The following is a 22062-nucleotide window of genomic DNA, read 5'->3' as shown; positions in this document are numbered from 1 at the left end:
TTTATCAAAAGTGATTAATTATTTGTAATATTATTGTTGAGGGGGCCGTTATATACATGTATTTTTACTCGAGGATTTGATTGGACAACGTTTAAAATTAGTTTTTTTTCAAAAGTTCTTAAAAAATATGTGAAAAAGTAAACTTTCCATTTTTATGAGTACTTTTAATTTTTTTAAACTAAAGAAAGAATAACAATAAAGAAAATATCATTTGTCGTTACAGTAAAAATTCTATAAATTACTAATGTTGAGACTTCTACATTTTATTAATTTAGTGGATTATTAATTTATTAAATGATTAATTGAATTCAAGATTTAAATTTGGGACCAAGAAAATTAATTAATTTATCAAATTTATTAATTTATCAAATATTAATTTATAGAGTTTTTACTTGTATATTAATTCCATTCAAGAAGCTTCGTTGAATCTAGGCATGGAACTATTTACTTATTTAAATGCAAATATACTTTAATTATGTTGTATTACTTTTTTAATTTTTTTCCTGGGATTTTGTTGTCTATATAAACAGTATACTGCTTAACAAGATCCCTCCTCCTCCTAGCGCAACAGCCGACAACACCAAACAAGTTTCTTGAACAAAGAAAATGAATTATCCGTCAAACCCTAACCCTAATTTCACAGATTTCGCTGAAACTTTCGAATTCGATGATTTTGATGATACTACTTTTCAGATGATCATGGAAGAATTCAGCCTCGAGGATCACTCGCCCACTTTGAGTTGGACCTCCTCAGAGAAATTACTGGCCGCAGAAGTCACAAGCCCGCTTCAAACAAGCCTAGCTACCTCACCTATGAGCCTTGAAATGTAAGTCAACCTTTATATCATACATATAATTAGCATTAGTTTGTTGTTAATGAATGTTATAATAACAGTACTGATATGTTTCGCAATTTTATACAGAGGGAAGAAAGATGAGATCAAGAAGAGGAAGAGACACAAAGATGATCACCAGGTTATTCACGTGTTTAAAACGAAATCAGCTAAAGAAACTTTAGATGACGGATATAAATGGAGGAAATACGGCAAGAAAACGATAAGAGGTAGTCCACATCCAAGGTAAATTAAGCCGTTGATTTTAATTTTTTTCATTGAAAAGTACTGTCAAAATCATAAAAATGAGAGCTTTTTGTAGTTAGTTACTTACATAAGCGTAACCAGCCATTAGAAAAACTTTGCCAAAAAAAAGAAACAAAAACAAGGAAAATCTATAGTGAAACAGGGGAAAGATGAAAAAGATAAATTGTTGATTCTAACTTCGTATAGGATAGTGGTTAATTTATATGGTCGCGATTTACTGACTCGTACAGTCTTATATATTTTATTAAAGTATAATTCTCACTTCACTTGTCCCTCGGACGGGAAGAGGCGTTCCTCGAGAAAGAAGCGCGTTATCCGACAACTTTGATAATATAGCAGTTGCATATGCTATAGTTTGTGTTGGTTTGAATATCGCAATGAATATGCCCACTTGATGAATTAAGAAAGTATGCATCTCTTAAAGCGTATATTAGTTAAGTATCAAATGGACAACTTGAAACAGTTTATACATAGTCCAGGCTCAGATTTTTACAGGTTAATTTTTACAAGTAATTACTGCTCTTTTTGCACTAATAATTAAAACCAAAACCTTGTACGTACATTGGTTTAGCAAGAAGTAAAATGAAACCAAATTCTAGTAGTTTACGTACTAGTTTCATTTTCACATTGTTACACAATTATTTATTGCAGAAATCGTATAACTAACAATTTCACTTTTTGAAATTAGTATGTGTTTCTACCCACAAAAATATATTTCACAGATAAGATAATGATATAATTTCGATACTCACTATATCTATGAATAAAAATTAGCATGTTTCGACTAATAATATACGTAATTTTTATATAAATTCTCTAGCTAAAATAGCTAATACTTTACATGTGTAGGTAATGTATAATATATAATATGGTTAATGTTCCTTCTTCAGCGGAGATGTTTCTTGTCCAAACGCATGTTTCTATATGTGTAGATAACCAACATGCAGATTATATATATAATGCATTATATCAAATAACGTCGACTGGATACAAAATGATGAACTTTTCAATAACCAAATCTTTCAACTTATTGGCTCTGATAATGATATTTTATTGAAGGGCCTTAATTCCCCCCCACCTTTGATATGAAATGGACATATAGACGACGATATTATTATCATTATGCTAATATTGTGACCACACTATTTATTATACAATTAAACCTTTGCATTACACAAATCATATACAAGTATCCTACAGAGTTTTACTAATATATGATTGGTGTTAATTATTTGAAACAGGCATTATCACAAGTGTTCGAACCCCGGTTGTATCGTGAAGAAGAAGATTGATATAGATACGAGCAATCCAGAGTATGTGTTGACAACCTACGAAGGGAGACATAACCACCCAAGCCCTTCTGTGGTTTATTGTGATTCAGACGATTTTGATCTCACCTCTCTCAACACTTTGTCTTTTCAGACACATACTTATAGTTATTCACATTCGGCTCCATGACCATACTTATAAGTTTGTGTATATAGTGTATAATTGTATATCATCATAATCACGCGTACAGCACATGTATCTGCATATACACTGGGTCGGTTTTGTAATGTATTGAATTGGTGGAGGTGTATTGAAAGTCATCTTGTATGTGAGGTTTGATAGTAGTTTTTGTATATACTAACTAATTTGTATATATACATTTTTTTTTATTTGCAAATTTCAGTATTTACTAACAACAATATTAATATTATTGTTGGTCATATTAGGATGAACAATCCAAATGATTTATTTCAATACATTTGGAACAAAAATATTTGCCAAAAACTTTTTTGCATTTCTATTTCGAAAAATATATAGAAGAGACGGGCTGAAGTTTGAACATATAAATTAAGGTCTGAAAAGTTGTCCACCGTCGATCTCACTACCGTGATTCTAAATCTCTAATCAAACAAACACGAACACAAATCATTAGGCTATAAGCTTTTGTTTTGATAAACAATATATGTAACCAGATATAATTCATTGTGATTTAGAATTCCAGAAGTTAATAAAAAAAAATAGGGCATTAATCAGTGCCTATACAGGAAAACGAGTTTATAAGCACAAGAAGAACATGTCAGAAATAGAAACTATAGGAAAGAAAATGCATATTCTGTAATTCTGTGTGACTTTTCTTTATTGAATGGGCCTTTTAACTCATACTTAATATGGGCCTAAAAGTACGCTAAAAATCTTTGAGCCATGAGATCATGAGGGAAAGTTGCTGAAATGCAAAGCTATGTACATATATAATAGGGAGGATTACTACAAAGTATCTATATTACTTGTTCGACGCACTTTTATTTTTAAAAAACTAACCTAGCATACCCAAAACACCCTTTTTGCCTTTGTTGAAAAAAATTTTATTACGAAAATGCCATTATTTTTTTAATGCCACGTAGGCAGATTTATGCGCTCAAAAATTAATAAGTCTACCAAGCAATGGCGGTAGACTTATGAAAATTTGGTCAACGCAGAAATTTTGTTGGTAGAGTTATTAGGGCGATGATAGATTTATTCAAGAGTTGGTAGAGTTTTTAACTGTTGGTAGACTTTTTTTGGTAGAGTTTTGACGATAAGAGATAGATTTATTATGTTTCGGTAGATTTGTTGTTATGAATGGCAGACTTGTCAAAAGTTTTGGTAGACTTGTTAAAAAAAGCGTTGACTTTCTCGCATAGTTGACTTTTTCGGTAGATTTATTGACAATGAAGTAGATTTATTTTCTGAGTTGGTAGACTTATTTCCTTTAGCGGTAGATTTATGTGAAAAAAGTTGTCAATACGTGTGGTAGATATATCTGTTTAATGGTAGAGTTATATATAGTTGGTAGAGTTTTCGCTATTGTAGTAGATTTGTTTGACTTGTGGTAGACTTATTTCACTTAAAATTCATTCCGGTGAGTGGTAGATTATATGTTACATGAGGTAGACTTAAAAACTGTTGGTAGATTTTGTTTTGTGGTAGATATGTTTGTTTTGTGGTAGACTTATATTTTAAATAAATTTCATTCTGATTTGTGGTAGATTAATAATGACATGAAGTAGACTTACAAGATGTTGGTAGATTTGTTTGTATGTTTAGTAGAGTTTATGTAATCTGGTAGACTTATCGACCGTATAGTAGACTTCTTGAAATAATAATGTGGTAGATTAATTAAGTTTGGTATTTACAGAGATAACCTTGATATGGTAGACATATGACATGCTTATGGTAGACTTGTTTATATGGTAGAGTTATTTTTCATGCTTGAGGTAGACTTAGTTGTTAATGTTTGGCAGACATTTGACTTTTTGGATTGAAATTACTTTTTTGTCCTAAATATATTCTCCTATCTACGAAAAAACCAGCGGTTTGGTAGCCTTGTTTTCGAATGTTGTATGTTAAACAGGTTTCGTACATATGGTAGACTTGTTCCATGGTTATATTTGACTTGGTTTTGTTACCATTGACGTTTTCTTTGCATGAGTTTGCTAAGATTATGTCGGTTAACTGTGATTCAATCACAAATGAGTATTGGTCTTTACGATATAGATGCCATAATAAATGATCAAAAATTTATAACATGAATATTATTTCTATGATATATCTTTTCTCTAAGATAACTTTGCTTTTCATATTAACTTTGAACATATATGTCATATTTGTAATAACCATCTCTTAACTTATGATCTTTTGATTTTTATTTTTGAATATTTGTTACATTTAACTCTATTTACATAAACTTTTACAACATCACAATGTCAAATGATTTCAGTTATGATATACATCATAGTGAAAGTAAAGAAATAAATTAAATTGAATAATAACATTACTAGCAAATGTGATAAAAATGTGAAATGTCTGGATCAATGTTTTACGAAAAATATAATTTGAAAACAAAAATATTATCATTCAAAATCTAATTATCATTTTTACAAATTCAAATATAGATATACAAAACAAATCTATCAAATGTAAATCTACAATTCATAGTAAAACATGTCGGATCGGTGCTGGATATCCCTTCAAAGATTTGTTCACCATGGCAAAGCCCATAATCTGTCAGAAAAAATAAACAAATATTGCTATTTATATATAAAATTCAAATATATACGACTGATAAATCTACCATAAATAACTAATAAATCTACCAAACACATATCATTTTTCAAATAAGTTACCATTAAATGACTAATAAATCTACCAAATCACATCGTTTTACAAATAAGTCTATCATTAGATGACTAATAAATCTACCAAATGACATCGTTTTTTAAAATAATTTTACCATCAAATAACTAATAAATCTACCAAACCACATTTCGTTTTCTAAATATATCTACCATCAAATAACTAATAATCTACCAAACTACATACCGTTTTTCAAATAAATCTACCATCACACATTATGAACTTTACAACAAAAAAAATACAAAATCGATTTCCAAATATATCTACCAAACGTACCTGAAAAAAAAAAATTTATGCCGCCGACAACCTCCACAACACCACCATTCCATCGAAACAACGTCTATCCACTGCGGTTGTGCGCGACGCAGCGAGAATGCTGCTTAAGAGTCACCGCCAACCGCCACATCTCCATAGTTTATCGTTGATATTAGATCCAAAAACCCAGATCTAGAAAAAAATCAAAGAATTCGAAAAAATGAAAAAAAAACTCACATAATAGCAGAATGAATTGTAGAAACCATGGGAAGATCTAGATCTCCGAGCTTGGAAACGTTGGAGGCTTCTTGATACAAAAAATCGGTAGAACTAGTTGTGTTTTTCTCGATCTGAAACATTGAAGCTTTGAAGTTCATAAAGAATACATATTCATACAACAAAATTTAACAAAACAAAAGAAAAGATAAAGAGGAGAGCAAGAGAGGAATGACAAGATTAAGAAAAAGAGCAGCTCCATGGGAGAAAAAAAAAAACAGCGCCATGAGAAAGAGAGAGAGAAGAAGATGAATTAGGGTTTCTTTTTTTTAGTTTTTGGTTTTGTATTTTTTTTTTTTTGCTTTTTTCGTTTAAAAAAAATTTTGATTTTTTAAAAAGTTTTTTTCAAAATTAAAGTTTTTTCGAAAAAAAAAATTTATAAAAAATAAATCATGATGGCATTTTCGTAATAATATATTCAACATCTGTATAAAATGGACTTAAACCAACTTTGTAAGGTTAGTCTAGTAAGCCCCTCAATATGTTAGACTATGTTTGTCATTTCATTAACCTTAAAGGTTAGTCTGAGAAATTTTCACTATATAATAAGATATTAGAAATTAACCTGCGCTACAGCATGAGGCAAGTTTTTTTTATTTTAAGTGACATTTTTTCGAATTAATTCAATTGTTTATAAATGTTCAATGTTCAAAAAATCGCTAGGCGTTAGTCGGGCGGTCGAGGTCCGCCTAGCGCCTAGACAAAAAATCGGGAATTAATCAGAGATTAATCGAAGATTAATTTTTTAATTATTTTAATTATTTTTTAAAATTTATTCATTTTTAAAAATTAATTTTGTTATATTAGAGAATGTATAAACTAAAATTTTTATAAATATATGCATAATGATAGATATAAAAGACATATTGGTAGATAGAAACCCATATTAAACTCAAATCATAAACACCTATGACAGTTTTTTAAAAATAAGGTCTTTGGAGTTGTCCCACATCGACAAACTTGGATAAATGAGAACGGGAAGCTGCACTACAAATAAGTGTCTTCATCTCATGTCCAATTGAAACGAGTGCGTCAACAAATATGGGCTCACACCAAAATTTGGACACGTTTGTGCCTGATATTGGGCCCGAATAATAGTATTAAGTTTCCAATTTTTTAAAAAGTCAACGATTCTCTTAAAAAACGGTTATTAGGCGGAAGAAAATCGTTGACCCCCTAAGTTGACCGCCTAGCCTAAAATCGCGGCGGCATACCTCCGACTCGCGCCTAATCGGCCGATTAATTGTCTAAGTGGCCGAGATTTCAAACACGGTAAATGTTATATGATTATGAATATTATAGTATCTAATTATATTATATTGCGTTTTTTGTATATTGTATTTTTTTAGTGTTTAGTGAGCCTTTGTGCCTTGGTATTGGATACATGTGAATGTTTGGACCTTAAGTCCTGTTTATCCATTGCTCAGTGAAATTAAAAATTTGAGAAAGGAAGTGCTGTAAACTGAGAAAACAAAATTCTTTCCAAATTTGATAGCTTTCAACAGTTTCTGAATTTCTCTTCTATGGATCTCCGAATTGTTGGAGAGATTCAGAAATTAACCTCCTCTCTTCTGCTTTCAACGAAGTTTGTTACTTGTAAATTGATGCCTCTCTTTCCTGTAATTCATCTTCTTTTTTAGGTATGCTTTTCCTTTCTTTCTTTGTTGCTGTCAAATTTTCTGTCTTCCCTGAATTGATTCGTTTTATTGATAAGGTTTAAGCAACCTATATGTAGATTTGTTATGATTCACGCTTTACTTGGTTTTTGCAAGGAACAACTGGAGTCCTCTATGGATTGAAGAACGTCAATTATCCGTGGATTTGTGGAGCTGGTTTCTCAATTAGAGGAAGCAAAAATAATCACTTAAGCTTAGGCCTGTGCAAAAAATCTGGATCTGAATATCCGAACCGGAACCGAACCGAAATGGAGATACCAAATCCGAACCAAAATTTTTAAAAATACCCGATGGATCTTAAATTCTTATACCCGAAAAACCGAAACCGAACTAAAATTGAACTGAGAATCGATTGGGTACCCGAATTATCCAAAGTATAATTATATATCCCTTTAAATATTAGTTATTTTTTTGATATTTCTGATATTTGGTATATATTTCTGATTTTACAGATATTTTTTCTTTGCTTTTGGGATTTTTGAGTATATTTTTAAGTTTTTATATATAATATATATATATATATATATATTTTGAATTTTTGGATATAATTTATATTAAAGAAATTTGAGTCGAATTAAAAATTTGAGGCAAAAGATCCGATTATCCGAATTGGAACCGAACCGAAATAAAAGTACTGAACCCGAACCGAAAGTTATAAAAATATCCGATAAATGCTCGCCCTTTTTATTCGAAATATCCGGAACCGATTGGTTCCGAATCGAAACCGAACCAAATACCCGAATTTCCAGACTTACTTAAGCTACACAAAGTTTTGGTGAGTTTATTTAACTCGTAATGCTAATTTTTTTCATTTTGATTTTCCAACAAATTCACTGGTATGGAATGTTAAATAAAAACCAAAATTAGAAATCCAAGCTTGCAAACTTAAAGGAAGAAAAATCGTAGACCAAAGATATTGTGTATGAAGATTTGACGCATATATCATGAAAAAAAAAAAATTATTTGGTGGATAATCCTTGCCTTCCCAACCTGAAAGTTAAAATATCGAGGCTACTAAACAAAATTATAACATTCAAAATATTAGGTAACTTTTGTATGATATCACAAACATCTGTAGATTCAAGGAGTTCAGCAATTGTTTTCCGTGGAAAACGCTTCCAATTCTCAGAAGATTTGAATACACACAAAGATTTGGGTTTGCTCTCTAAGATAGTCAGAGCAAGACCATCGTCTAGTAACCTAATTTACAGAAAAAAACAATGTTTTAATAACTTAAAATTAAATATATGATCAATTTCCAGAGCAAATAATGTTAAATGAAAAATGTTGGTGAAAAGCTTTCAATTTCAGAATCTTAAGGGTTTATCATAAATTGAGAAGCGTCAAAGACATTTGAGATAAACTTTATCTTTGATTCATAAAAGTGAGTAATATTTTAATAACAAAACTAAGACACGCTCATAATATATGAGAAAGAGTAAAAATATTTGTTTACCTCTGAATTCCTGGATCTTGGCATATGACGATCTTGTCACCACCGTTTTCAGACATATGACCATCTTGTCGAATTATGACCATCTTGTCACCAGCGTTTTCAGACGCTTGATAAACCTTTTCAGCATATGATGATTCCCACAAAGTACAACTATATATATATATATATTGAAGATAAAATCAGTATACATTATCATTTAATAACATAAAATAATTTGTTTAATATACAAACTTTTTTTTTTGATTTTATAATATTCAAACTTCTCATCTTTTAGTTCAAATTCAAGCTTCTTTGTTGGCTTGTTAGCAGCTTCGAGCGATTCCAACTTGCCGACATTAACAACATGAGCAGCAATATCTAAATCAATTGAAAGATAATTAATAGTTAGTTCAATATATTATATACTGATTGTTGAAAGGAAAATATTATGAGATTGATATTCATTCTTACCAACTAAGATATTGGGGTTAAGTTTTTGTGGCGTTAAAACAGATTAGAAATTGACCAATGACAAATAGTTATTTTGAGGTCTAAGAGAACATCTGGTTACAGCAGTCATTGCTAAAAACCCCATTTTATAAGCATGATTGGTTGGTCTGTATTTTCCAGTTGCATAACTGAGAGCAAAGTTTTCAATTAATACCCATTCTCCTTCACATATGTCTTTCTCCACACGGATAACATCTTTTTTTTTTTTTAACTGAAGCGTGAATCTTAGATCCCTTTAAACCAAAGCAATAGAAGAATGTTAATATATGTAAATTTAAGTTATAATTGTGATATTTAAGTTATAGTTGTGATAATAGTATAGAGATTTACTTTTTCATCAGCAAAAACGACTTCAAGTGACTCTCCGCTCAGCTTACTGTAGAGTTTCCATGTATGCAAGACCTTAACTTCGATTCACCAACTGGTTTTGTAAGGCTTCACTTGGTCGAGGTAAGAGATGGTTAAAGAAGCAGCCATTTGGAGGTACTGCCATTTAATTTAGATATATTGGAATTAGAAAGTTGCTGTGATTGCTAATGCTCTAGAAGATCGGCCTTTATAGTTGTTTGTGATTTAGGGTTTACATACGTCGGTTTTTAGAAATTAATAAATTAATATAATTTTGTAGCCAAAGTTATATGATAGGAACTACATTTTTGGTAAGATATACGATTCCAATAATATAAAGTTTTCCCTAATCGAGTTCTCTCAGGCCCGAAGCCCAAGGAGCAGCCACCGTTTTAACCAAGATGAGTCTTCTCCGCTGCGTCTCCGTCCAAACACCCGTCTGAAGAGGTTCTCCTATTTTTGGGTCCTCTCAAGTGAGTCCGAATAGCTGGCGCTCTTTACCGTAACCTCTGTCATGGGTGAAATCTTTGGCTTCTGCATGCTCCCGGAAGATACTCTTTTGTCTACGTCTCCGACAGCTCGGCTTGTTTTCCCTTCTCACATTCGTGTGATGGTCTCGCCGGAGCCACCGGATCCACCCCAACCACCGTTGCCTCCTGATCCGCCGCCGTCGTTTCAACTGGTGACCTCGACTTCAGCTTCTCAAATTCAGTTCACCCACACCCGAACTTCTTATCCTCGCAAATCGACCACCACAACCGCCTCCGTCAGTACTTTGTGATCTTTTCCCATCACTTCCACCTCTCCTCTCTTGGTCCTCCAGGTTTGCCCATGCTTACTCTCCGTTTCTTCTTCTGATGTAAGATATCAGATGCTTGTTGAGTGGTTGGTCCTGGTCGTGTAGTATCTGGTAGTAGTTAGCTCTATTTTTGATGGTCTCAGTTTCTATAGGTTTCACTTTTGTTGTACCCTTTAGTGGCATCCATATCGCCTTGTTCGAATGACAGGTGGGTATTTTGAGTAAATCCAAGTCATCTTGGCTTCTGGTGTCCATACCCTTCCTTGAATCTCTCATAGATTTTATTTGCCAAGCCGAGGGTCTTCTGAGTAAATCCACAGCATCATCGCTTGTGGTGTCTATGCCCTCCCCTAAATCTCTCACTGATTTTATTTGCTAAACTATTGCCTCTTGGAGAGACAAGCAGAAGAAAGAGGGTCTTGGCTGGACACTCTTGAACCTGAGACATCAAGCTCTTCGTGGCTTCTCCCAAGTCTCTGATTTCGTCATTTCCCTTTTAGTGGCAGAATGGATGGCAAGCTTTGCAGCTCTTTATCAAGTTGCTTCTGAAAAAAGGATATTCTCGGTAAAATCCGATTCCTTACAATTGGTTAGAGCCTTCATCTTAGGTTATTGTGTTTACAAACTTCATGGTATTCTTGAGATCATCTCACCTTTTACCAGAAGATTTGTTTTCATTTCTTTCAAGTTTATCCCAAAATTATCTAATGTATGTGATGCTTCTAAAGCAAAAAACATTATGTATGCGGTTCACACACTTGCAGTTTGATTTAATGAAGTTATTGGTTACACACAAAAAAATACGATTCAATAATATTATGTCATTTAGATACGTCGGCAACTGGAAAACTAATATAACGTGGTAGCCAAAATTAAATGATATGAACTACATTTTTGGTAAGATACGATTCCAATAATATTGTGTCATTAAATTGTGTAGAGTTATAAAGAGATTTTGGTATAATTTCTGTAATACGCATTTTTCACTATAAACCTGATTTACATATTCGATGATTTAATCGGTGAATATAGAAATTTAATGCTTTATTGTAATCGTGTAATGTAATTATTTTCTGAAGATCCATTTATTTAACTTTAAGTTCCGAGTTATTCCAGTTACGGGTCAAATGATTCGTGTAATGATCCACATGATGCATTTGTAATGGTCATTTATATCCTTAAATATTTTTTTAGTCTTTTTGTAATAGCATTTGATGTAAATAATTTACAACATAAATATTATTTTTTAAGTGTGCTTACTTAAATAATATAATAGAGATACAATGTTTTTTTCTGACTTGAAGTCAAGAATATGAAGTCATTGGACAGAATTTTGTTAATTATTATGTCATTAAAAATTTTATCATAAAATTGAGCAAATCATAAATTGCTGAATCTATAAGAATTGTATAAAAAACTTGTTTTGCTCTGAATTCATTGAGTTTATAAAATTGTGAAAAATGACAAGCGATCACAATTTCATGTTTAAAAGTTGTGTATAAGTCAATATTTTCTTGTTTCTAATCTTTTAGATCTCAGAATTAGTTCTGTTGAAAAGTTTCAAAAATATTTAGAATAACAATATCTTTCTCATAATCCTAATACACATGTTTACCATCAAAGATTATATATTAAGTTGATTGAAGACAAACTTTTGCTTGCACCTTTGTAGCATATATGTTATAGTTTAAAAGTATAATTAAATTAAGGTAAATGAGATAACTCAATCAACAACAAAAAAGGTGGGCAATTTCGTGGAATAACCCATTTCTTGCAATGGTTCTTCTCACCTGGGACATTTCTTTTCATTCCTTTCTATCATTTATTTATTTGATTTCTCCCTTTGTAAGGTTTTTATTCTGTTTGATTTCTCCCTTTGTAAGGTTTTATTCTGTTTTTGATATTGTTTTTATTTTGTTTTGATACTCTTTCATTTATACTCTATTTTTGGGTTTTTAATTGATGAACAAACACAATGTTAATTTTTTTTAATTAGTGCAACAATTCTATGCAATATTTATATTTATTGGATGATATGTGACTAAATATATTATAATTTTACATTATGATTATTTAAATTGTTATAATTTATATATCAAATAATATTTTTTGGAAAATATATTTTTCAATCTCTAGGTTTTTTTTAAACAATTATATTCTAAATGTTGGGATATCAATTCAAGTCCCACATCAGAAGTTTAGACAAAGAATATCTAGAATATAACTCATGTCCAAAAGTAATTAGTATGAGACTTTTTTGGATCCAAAAAAAAATCTGTGCGATGTGGGAGAGAGAACCCTCAAGATGACCTTACGATTGGGGTGTTGGTGTCTTCTATCGAAAGTCTTCTTGGGAGTGCGTTAAGTTAGGAGGTGGGTTTCGTTGGTGGGAACGGCAGTACAAGAAGGGTGCTAAGTTTCACATAAGGTTGGAGAAGGCCACAAGTTTGTGTGGTTCTTGGCTTGAGTGGAGGATTTTTAGGATATCAATCCAAGTCCTACGTCGAAAGTTTAGACCAATATGGTCTAGTATATAAACAAAATGTTCAACAGTTTAGTATGAGGTCTTTTGGGAAGGAGCCTAAAAACAAATCCGTGCGAGTTTTGCCACTTGGACCCAAAACGATCAATATCATACTAATAGGGAGTTAGACATGGGCTTGAAAAGCCAACAATTGGCATCAAAGTGAGGTTCTGGAAAAGGTGGACCTGGACAAGTAGGTATGGGTTGTGTGTTTGGTGTGAGAGAGAGAGCCCTTAAGGTGACCTTGCGATTAGGGGTGTTGGTGCCGGATTCCGTAGGTGAGTACGATGGTACAAGATGGGTGACAGGTTTTGCAGGAGGTTAGGATGCCACACGTTTGTGTGGTCCTTGGTTTAAGGGAATGATTGTTGGAATATCAATCCAAGTCCCACATCGGAAGCTTAGACAAAGAGTGTCTAATATATAAGTCATATCCAACAGTTTAGTATGAGGCCTTTTGGGAAGGAGTCCAAAACCAAATATGTGTGGGTTTTACCACTTGGGCCCAAAGCGAACAATATCATACTAATAAATAGTTGGGCATGGGCTTAAAAAGCCCAACAATTGGTATCAGAGCGAGGTTCTAAAAAAGGTGGACCTCGACAAGTGGATGTGGGCTGTGTGTTCAGTGTGGAAGAGAGTGTCCTCAAGGTGACTTTGCGATTAGGGATGCTGGGTGCCAGATTCTGTAGGTGAGTACGATGGTACAAGATGGGTGCCAGGTTTCGCAGGAGGTTAAGATGCCACAGGTTTGTGTGGTATTTGGTTTTAGGGAAAGATTGTTGGAATATCAATCCAAGTCCCACATCAGAAGCTTAGACAAAGAATGTCTAATATATAAGTCTTCATAACGGACTAACGGTTGTGCAAGGGTTAGGAGTAGAGTTTTGTTGGTGCCTACGGCGGTACAAGATGAGTACCAAATTTCGCAGGAGATTGGGAGGCCACAGAATTTCGTGGTTCTTAGCTTGACAAGGGGATTATTGGGATATCAATCCAAGTCCCACATTGGAAGTTTAGACAAAGAATATTTAGTATATAAATCATGTCCAAAAGTAATTAGTATGAGATCTTTTGGAAAAGAACCCAATAATAAATCCGTGTGGACTTCACCATTTGAATTAAAAAACGGACAATATCATATTAATAAGGAACTAGGCTTGTACCCATGCATATGCACAGATTTTATTTCATATAATATTTTTAATATTTTTAAATTTTTGTTTGTGTTGATATACATGTAGTTAATTATAAAAATATGATAATGTTCTTAATTTTTTTTATATTATGTTTTTAAAAAACAAAATCTTTATCAAACAAATAGTTTTTTTTTATTTAGGATTGGAAGTAGGGTAAGTTAAAAAATTGTTCTACCATTCTAGAAATCATAAACATGATATGAGTAACAAAGACGTAGATGAAATCCATATTTTTGGGTTGAATTGCTTGAAAACATTTAATTACCTCCGATTTTTAATGTTCTCATGTTTATGGCATGCACAATTGCCATGATTTTGCAAGAACCAACCCATGCTTCATGTTTCACAATGAAATGTAGATATAATAATATCATAGTTGACTCATAAAAACTGCAAAATTTTTAAATAAAAAGAATGCTACATCTTTACATTTTTTCATAGAAAAAGCTTCGAAATAGTGTTCATGATGAGGATAAGCCGGAAGAAAAAATATCAAATTAGTACAAAAATATATTAAAAAATCTTAGATGAATATCAAGGAATTAGAAATGTTGTTTATTTATTTTTATTATGAATGTGGAAAGTAATGTAACTTAATAGCTATGAACATAAATACATATTAAAAAATTATTGAAAACAAAATTTATGTTAAAATTAGTGATATTAATTAGTTTTTGATAATTTTTTAATTTATGATTTAATAATTATGTGAAAGGATATGTGTTAGCTTTTTAATTTCTGATGTGGTAAATTATAGAGAGATCATCTATTTTCATATATATGATTGGACATAGGTTTACAGAGAACATATCACAATTTAATTTTAATCAGGTCCCTAATTAGTAGTAATGGATTTGTTTTACCGTTTGTGTGTCCATTGGCGTGTTAACATGTACAGTTGTAGTTTAGCCGAAAAAACAGAAAACCAATTATTATTAATAATTGATGGCTACATTATCTGTCATGTCAACGATCAATTAAGATATGAGAAATTGTGAAGGCAAGCACGATCTGGTCGACACCTTATCAATAAATGTCAAAATGTCATCTCCTTTATCTACTATCCTCTTTTTTATTTCCATACTTTTTGCCTGTTAATTTTTTTTTTATCATACCTGTTGCTTGTTAATTGACGTTTTAATTCATTGCCAAGCAACAAAAAGAAAATTATTCTATTTTTAAGTTAAAAACAAAAAACGGTTTTGCCTATCATGAGCTAACTAGTAATGACTTGGCGACCAAATTTAGACAGAATTTAATCAACAAATTGTCAGAAAACAAAAGACAACTCAATTCTCCTGTAAAGTTGATGACTAAAAAATATTGAAGACTAATTTTTTTATTTTCAATAACAATTGAATTAAAGAAAGGACCTGAGTTTTAGATTCGGATTCGAATTCGCTGGTCTGGCCTAACTATTTGCTTTTAGTTGGCAAAGGATTCACATGGCTTCTCTTCACATCAACCAATATCATCACACGTGATAAGAACCTTTTTTCTCTTCTTCTTCTTTTTTGTCCTTTTCCTTGTTTTCTTTCCCAGAAGAGCGAAGAAGAAGAAAGCTCATCAAGACCGATCTCGTAGACTTTTTGTCTCTGTCCAAAATCCAGGAAGAAACTTTTCTAGCTTAAAAAAGGGTCAATCTTGTAGATTCTTTAGCTTCTTGACAATGGATTCTTTAAAGAACAGAACATTGCTAAAGGTCATTGTCCTCGGAGATAGCGGGTAATAATTTTCTCTGATTTTTTTTTTCCCAAGATTTACGAGACCTTCTCTCTTGAGTCTTGAATATATATAATGATACAAATCAAGGTTTTTTTTTCTTTTCAAAAATTTTTAAGAAAATTTATTGCCTCTGTTTTTTGTTTTTTGGTCCATTTCTGAATCTCTTTATTTATGCAGGGTAGGCAAAACTTCATTGATGAACCAGTATCCTTTTAAAATTAAACTTCACCTCTAGCTTATAAATTAGTTAAATGTTTCGGTATGTTTTATGTTAGATCTATGTTTTTTGCGGTAAACTTAACTTGTGACCTAAGATACGTATACAAGAAATTTAACCGGCAATACAAGGCCACGATAGGAGCAGATTTCGTCACCAAGGAGCTTCATATTGAAGAAAAACCTGTCACTTTACAAGTAAATATATAAATCATCTCTTGTTTCACGAGTCAAACCTTTATAAATGCAGAAAAAAACTTATGAAACTCTCTTTTTTAGATATGGGATACTGCAGGACAAGAGAGATTTCACAGTCTAGGATCAGCATTCTATAGAGGTGCTGATTGTTGTGTTCTTGTATACGACGTGAACAACCTCAAATCTTTCGAAACTCTCAATACTTGGCACACGGAGTTCCTCAAACAGGTTTTACCCTAATCATTGATTTTCTTGCGTGTGAAGTTATAGTTACAATGCATTTATTTTTGTAAGTCTTATCGATTTGATTCCATTTACTGATATCTTCCAGGCAAATCCTATGGAACCTGAGACATTTCCATTTGTTCTGATTGGGAACAAAACCGATGTAGATGGCGGAAACAGCCGAGTTGTAAGACAATATTCTTTATGAATCACCTCTTTAGAACCATCACAAAACCCTAATTAATTTCCGTAATTTCACTTCTGCAGGTTGCGAATAAGAGAGCCATCGAATGGTGTGGCTCAAAGGGGAACATACCGTACCATGAAACCTCTGCAAAGGAAGATATCAATGTCGACGAAGCTTTTTTGGGCGTTGCACACAAAGCTCTCACCAATGAACATAAACAAGACAACATGTGAGTTTCTAGACTATTTCAATTTTGATTCATAGATAGATTTAACTCTTTCCAAATTTTCTCTAGGTTTCATGTTTGATCCTTTTGTCTTCAAAATTGCAGATACTTCAGAGACATGTCTATATCTGTCAGAGATATTCTTGAGGATCAGCCAAGAGGTTGTGCTTGCTGATTCATATTTAACAAATCTGATCAATAATATCGATTCCCTGATCTTTTGTTTCAATCTTTGTTTTTATTTATTTTTACTATATATTTTTTATATCAATTAAAGAGATTTATTAACGAAAAAACTGATGATATATGCAATAATCTGTGTGTTTTGATTCATGTATAGCATTTTGTTTAATTATATGTTTTTTTTGCTAAACATGTATACCATGTATAGCATTTCATTTAATTTATGCTAATTTTTTGTTGATACATTCATACAAATCCACATCACTCAACGTTTATGTTTGGCATGTAAATGTAATGTCCCTCTTCATAGCTACTTCTCCCTGATTATTATATATAGTCTGTATATATATTTTGAAGAAAAACAAAAACAGATTTTCTCTTTTTGGTTGTATATCATTTTTAAATATCTAACTAAATTCAAACAAAATCACAGGTAAGCAAAATTATTTTCCATTTAGAATAAATAATCAGTACAGGGTTGACTAACAGATAGTGGCTTGTCACCACCAAGCTGTCCTGAGTACCCACCCACCTAAATACAGGTTTAGAATATCGGGATACACAAATTTTAAAGATAATCAGTACGTAATTAACATTTGTTTAGCTGATTAATAATTTTACAAATCAAGCTCTCAACAATCAGCTCAAGTGTTCTCTAATCCGGTTCAACTATAAAACTTATTGAATTTGTAGAAAATAAATTTCATAGCAATGCGTCTGAAGCCTGGGATACCACGAAAAATGTCTCCCCTGTAATAGTAAAGTTTTAAGAATGCTGTTGGGCAAAACCGCAAAACAAATTCCTCAATTGGTTGATACTAGAAACTATATGAATATATGAATACCTCAGCGATTAACTCTACATCTTAAACATAAAAGCACTCGTTAGTAACCAACACTCCAATTTCTGAAGATATAACTCTAGTCAACGACTTTTAAAACCTTTCACTAGACTTTACCCCGTGCATCCGCACGGTAAATTTTTTAATCAAAATTTATAATATTATTTATGTTTTCTTTATAGATATAATTTTTTAATAAATAACAAAGATTTATTTTTGTGTTTAGATATAATTTATTTTTTAATTTTTTCTACTATATTATGACCATGATCATAAAAACATAATTTTAACCCGATCATTCTATTAATCGCAAAAGACCGTTATTATAAAAATATATTTTTAACTCACTCATTCTATTAGTCAAAAAAAACTGTAGTTACTAAACCATAATTCTAACCCGTCCGTCAAATTACTATATAATATAATTATTTACTAATTTTGAAATAATATTTATCTTAATATCTTGCATGTTTTGAATATAAAACTGCAATTAAAAAAAAAAATCTAATCCAACCCATCAAATTACCATATAATATTAATATTTATTAGTTTTTAATACGTGAAATTTTATTCTGATTGAATATGATTAAAAAATACAATAATTTATTCTTTTTATCATATTTGTTTTTCTAAAAAGATTATTTAAATTTTCAAATGTTAAATTAAATCTGACCTATAATTAAAGAAGTATAAAATAATTTAAATTAATATCATTTTTAGAATTAAATTTAATTACAAAAATAGTTTGAATATTAAATTAAATATGACCTATATTTAAGGAAATCTTTAGTTATCTAAATTCATATCCAATTTTCGGATATTTTTTTAAATAAAAAAGAAAATATGTTTTTAAATAATATTACAATAATTTAGGATAATTTTAAAATTGTTTCTCAAAATATTTTTTTAAAAAAATTGGGAGTGTTTGGAAGCAAGTACTAAATGTGCTTGTGTTTTAATATAATAGATATTTCAATTCATTGTTGTCAAAAGTGATATTAAATCTATTAAGGGAAAAACTCTTTTCTTATTGTTTTCATAAGCAGTGTATATATACATTACATAACTAATGTATCAGAAACCCTAATGGGCCATGAGACATTAACCTGATGGTTAATGGGCCGGTTACTAGAAGTCCATTTGTTTATAACACTCCCCCTTGGACAAGGTAACCGTGTCTGTCACAAAACCGGGATCTTTATAATGCGCTGGGGAACGTTGCCTCATTAAAACCTTACCAGAAAAACCCAGTGGGAAAAACCATGGTGAAGGAAAAAGAGTACAACACGCATTACTCCCCCTGGTTTAGGCATCACTGTAGATCTCTAAGTCTACGCATTCCTATCTGATGAATGAGCTTCCGGAGTGTAGAAGTCGGTAATGATTTAGTGAATAGATCTGCTGAATTTTCGCTTGATCGGACTTGCTGAACCTTGACCTGACCATCCTTCTGTAGCTCATGAGTGAAGAAGAATTTGGGCAGAATATGCTTCGTCCGGTCACCTTTAATGTAGCCGTCCTTGAGTTGAGCGATACAAGCTGCATTGTCTTCATACATCACCGTAGGCTCCTTATCTTCGTCCATACCACAATCTGATCGGATATGCTGAGTCATGGACCGCAACCAAACACACTCTCTACTAGCTTCGTGGATGGCCAAGATTTCCACATGGTTGGATGAGGTAGCGGCAATAGTCTGCTTCATGGATCTCCAAGATATGGCTGTTCCTCCATGCGTGAAAACATAACCGGTTTGAGACCGGGCACAGTGCGGATCTGACAAATATCCTGCATCAGCAAAACCAACTAGACCATCCTTGTTATGGTTAGAATAAAATAATCCCAAGTCCTTAGTACCTTGAAGGTATCTAAGGATGTGCTTAATACCGTTCCAGTGCCTTTGAGTTGGACACGAACTAAAGCGAGCTAAGAGGCTCACGGCAAAGCAGATGTCTGGTCTAGTGTGACTAGCCAAGTACATTAATGCTCCTATGGCACTGAGGTATGGCATTTCAGGACCGAGAATTTCTTCATCGTCCTTCTTTGGACCGAATGGATCACTATCCAATCCAAGGCTCCTCACAACCATTGGGCTGGTCAATGGGTGGGCCTGGTCCATATTGAATCTCTTGAGTACCTTTTCAGTGTATGCCAATTAATGCACAAGGATTCCGTCATTGACGTACTCAAGTTGTAATCCCAAACAGAATTTAGTTTTGCCTAGGTCTTTCATTTCAAACTCTGCTTTTAAGCATTCAACTGTTTGGGCGATTTCACCAGATGTTCTGAGGATGTTCAAGTCATCCACGTATACTGCTATGATTACAAATCTTTTGTTTTGATATTTTCTGATGAAGATGCATGGACTGATCGGATCGTTTTCGTAGCCTTCTCTGATGAGATATTCGCTTAACCGGTTATACCACATACGTCCGCTTTGTTTCAGTCCATATAAGGATTTGTTCAGCCTAATGCAGTGTTTATCACGAGATGCATGCTTATCTTTGAGCTCAATACCATCTGGTAATCTCATATAGATTTCACTGTCCAGTGGTCCATAAAGATATGCGGTTACAACATCCATTAACCGCAAATCTAAGTTTTCTCTTATGGCCAGACTTATGAGGAATCGAAATGTAGTTGCATCCACCACTGGAGAATAAGTCTCCTCATAATCGATTCCGGGTCTCTGTGAGAATCCTTGTGCTACAAGGCGTGCCTTGTATCTAACGACTTCGCCGAGTTCGTTTCTTTTACGCACAAAGACCCATTTGTTTCCCACTGGTTTAACATCGAATGGTGTCCTTAAGATCGGACCAAACACATTCCGTTTCTTTAAACTATTCAACTCCACGTTTATGGCTTCTTTCCATTTCAGCCAATCTGATCTACGAGTGCACTCAATTATAGACGTGGGTTCTAGATCCTCTTGCGTGTGCGCAATCTGAAGTGCTACCTTGTATGCAAAAGTTTCATTGATGTCGACATCTTTTCTGTTCCATAGAGAACCAAATATGATATAATTGATTGAGATCTCATTATTATCAATCCCTTCAGAACCTTGAGTTTTGGCGTCCCAAACCTCTTGAGATGGTTCGATAGGGTAAGTATCAGCTGAGGCTGTATCCGTGTTCTCTTGAATTCCGGTTTCAATCATTGCACCTTTCTTTGATTTCCGGGGATTCTTATCTTTGGAACCTGGTGGTCTGCCACGTTTCTTACGTGCGTCAGACTCTATAGCAACTTGACTTTTCCCTGAGGGGACATCTATTCGTACTGGTGCATTACAAGCTGGTATGTACGATTTGGTAACTTTGTTCGGGTCAGCAAAGGAATCTGGCAATTGATTAGCTAGCTTTTGTAAATGTATAATTCTTTGGACCTCTGAATCACATTCTAGAGTCCGAGGATCTTGCCATTGTGTGGATGTTTGATTCCATGAAAGTTCTTTTACCAGCTTGTCTGTCTCACCACCTAATCTAGGATATACCGATTCATCAAATCGGCAATCTGCATATCTGGCTTTAAACAGATCTCCTGTAGTTGGCTCGAGATATTTTATGATGGTGGGAGAATCAAAACCAACATATATTCCCATCCTCCTTTGAGGTCCCATTTTAGTCCTCTGTGGTGGTGCAATGGGTACATAGACTGAACACCCAAATGTTTTAATATGGGAGACGTCTGGCTCATGACCCGTTAGCAATTGGGATGGTGAATATTTATGCTCACTAGATGGTCGTATGCGTATTAGTTCAGCGGCATGTAAGACTGCGTGTCCCCAAGCTGAGACCGGGAGTTGTGACCTCATGAGTAATGGTCTAGCAACCCATTGAATTCGTTTAATGAAGGATTCAGCTAATCCATTTTGTGTATGGACATGTGGAACGGGATGTTCAACACTTACCCCCATGGACATACAATATTCATTAAACGCTTGGGAAGTGAATTCACCAGCATTATCTAGACGTATAGTC

General features: G+C 32.8%; 2 protein-coding genes across 2 annotated transcripts; both read left to right on the top strand.

The window, feature by feature from the left end:
* The first annotated feature begins 550 nt into the window (after window positions 1-550).
* Window positions 551-2638, top strand: LOC18022292 (probable WRKY transcription factor 59). The gene is made up of 3 exons (XM_006404580.2): window positions 551-827; window positions 924-1079; window positions 2342-2638. Exons 1-3 carry the CDS (start codon window positions 607-609, stop codon window positions 2556-2558), a joined length of 594 nt encoding a protein of 197 aa, XP_006404643.1. The 5' UTR covers window positions 551-606; the 3' UTR covers window positions 2559-2638.
* Window positions 2639-15733: 13095 nt separating this feature from the next.
* On the top strand, window positions 15734-17282 carry LOC18022290 (ras-related protein RABG2). Its single transcript, XM_006404578.2, has 7 exons — window positions 15734-16008; window positions 16186-16212; window positions 16323-16422; window positions 16504-16650; window positions 16754-16834; window positions 16915-17063; window positions 17166-17282. The coding sequence occupies exons 1-7, from the start codon at window positions 15953-15955 to the stop codon at window positions 17233-17235; spliced, it is 630 nt and encodes a 209-aa protein (XP_006404641.1). The 5' UTR covers window positions 15734-15952; the 3' UTR covers window positions 17236-17282.
* Window positions 17283-22062: the final 4780 nt, after the last annotated feature.

Source organism: Eutrema salsugineum, unplaced genomic scaffold (genome assembly GCF_000478725.1).
Source record: "Eutrema salsugineum unplaced genomic scaffold, Eutsalg1_0 scaffold_15, whole genome shotgun sequence".
Taxonomy (NCBI): Eukaryota; Viridiplantae; Streptophyta; class Magnoliopsida; order Brassicales; family Brassicaceae; genus Eutrema; species Eutrema salsugineum.
The sequence above is the reverse complement of the archived record's forward strand: the minus strand, read 5'-3'. Positions and strand labels throughout refer to the sequence as shown.

Excerpts from the sequence above, each read along its gene's own strand:
- LOC18022292 (XM_006404580.2), top strand. The coding sequence starts at position 607 with ATGAATTATCCGTCAAACCCTAACCCTAATTTCACAGATTTCGCTGAA. Across the intron at positions 828-923 it reads TCACCTATGAGCCTTGAAAT|AGGGAAGAAAGATGAGATCA; the intron begins GTAAGTCAACCT and ends AATTTTATACAG. Across the intron at positions 1,080-2,341 it reads AGAGGTAGTCCACATCCAAG|GCATTATCACAAGTGTTCGA; the intron begins GTAAATTAAGCC and ends TATTTGAAACAG.
- LOC18022290 (XM_006404578.2), top strand. The coding sequence starts at position 15,953 with ATGGATTCTTTAAAGAACAGAACATTGCTAAAGGTCATTGTCCTCGGA. Across the intron at positions 16,009-16,185 it reads ATTGTCCTCGGAGATAGCGG|GGTAGGCAAAACTTCATTGA; the intron begins GTAATAATTTTC and ends TTATTTATGCAG. Across the intron at positions 17,064-17,165 it reads GAACATAAACAAGACAACAT|ATACTTCAGAGACATGTCTA; the intron begins GTGAGTTTCTAG and ends TCAAAATTGCAG.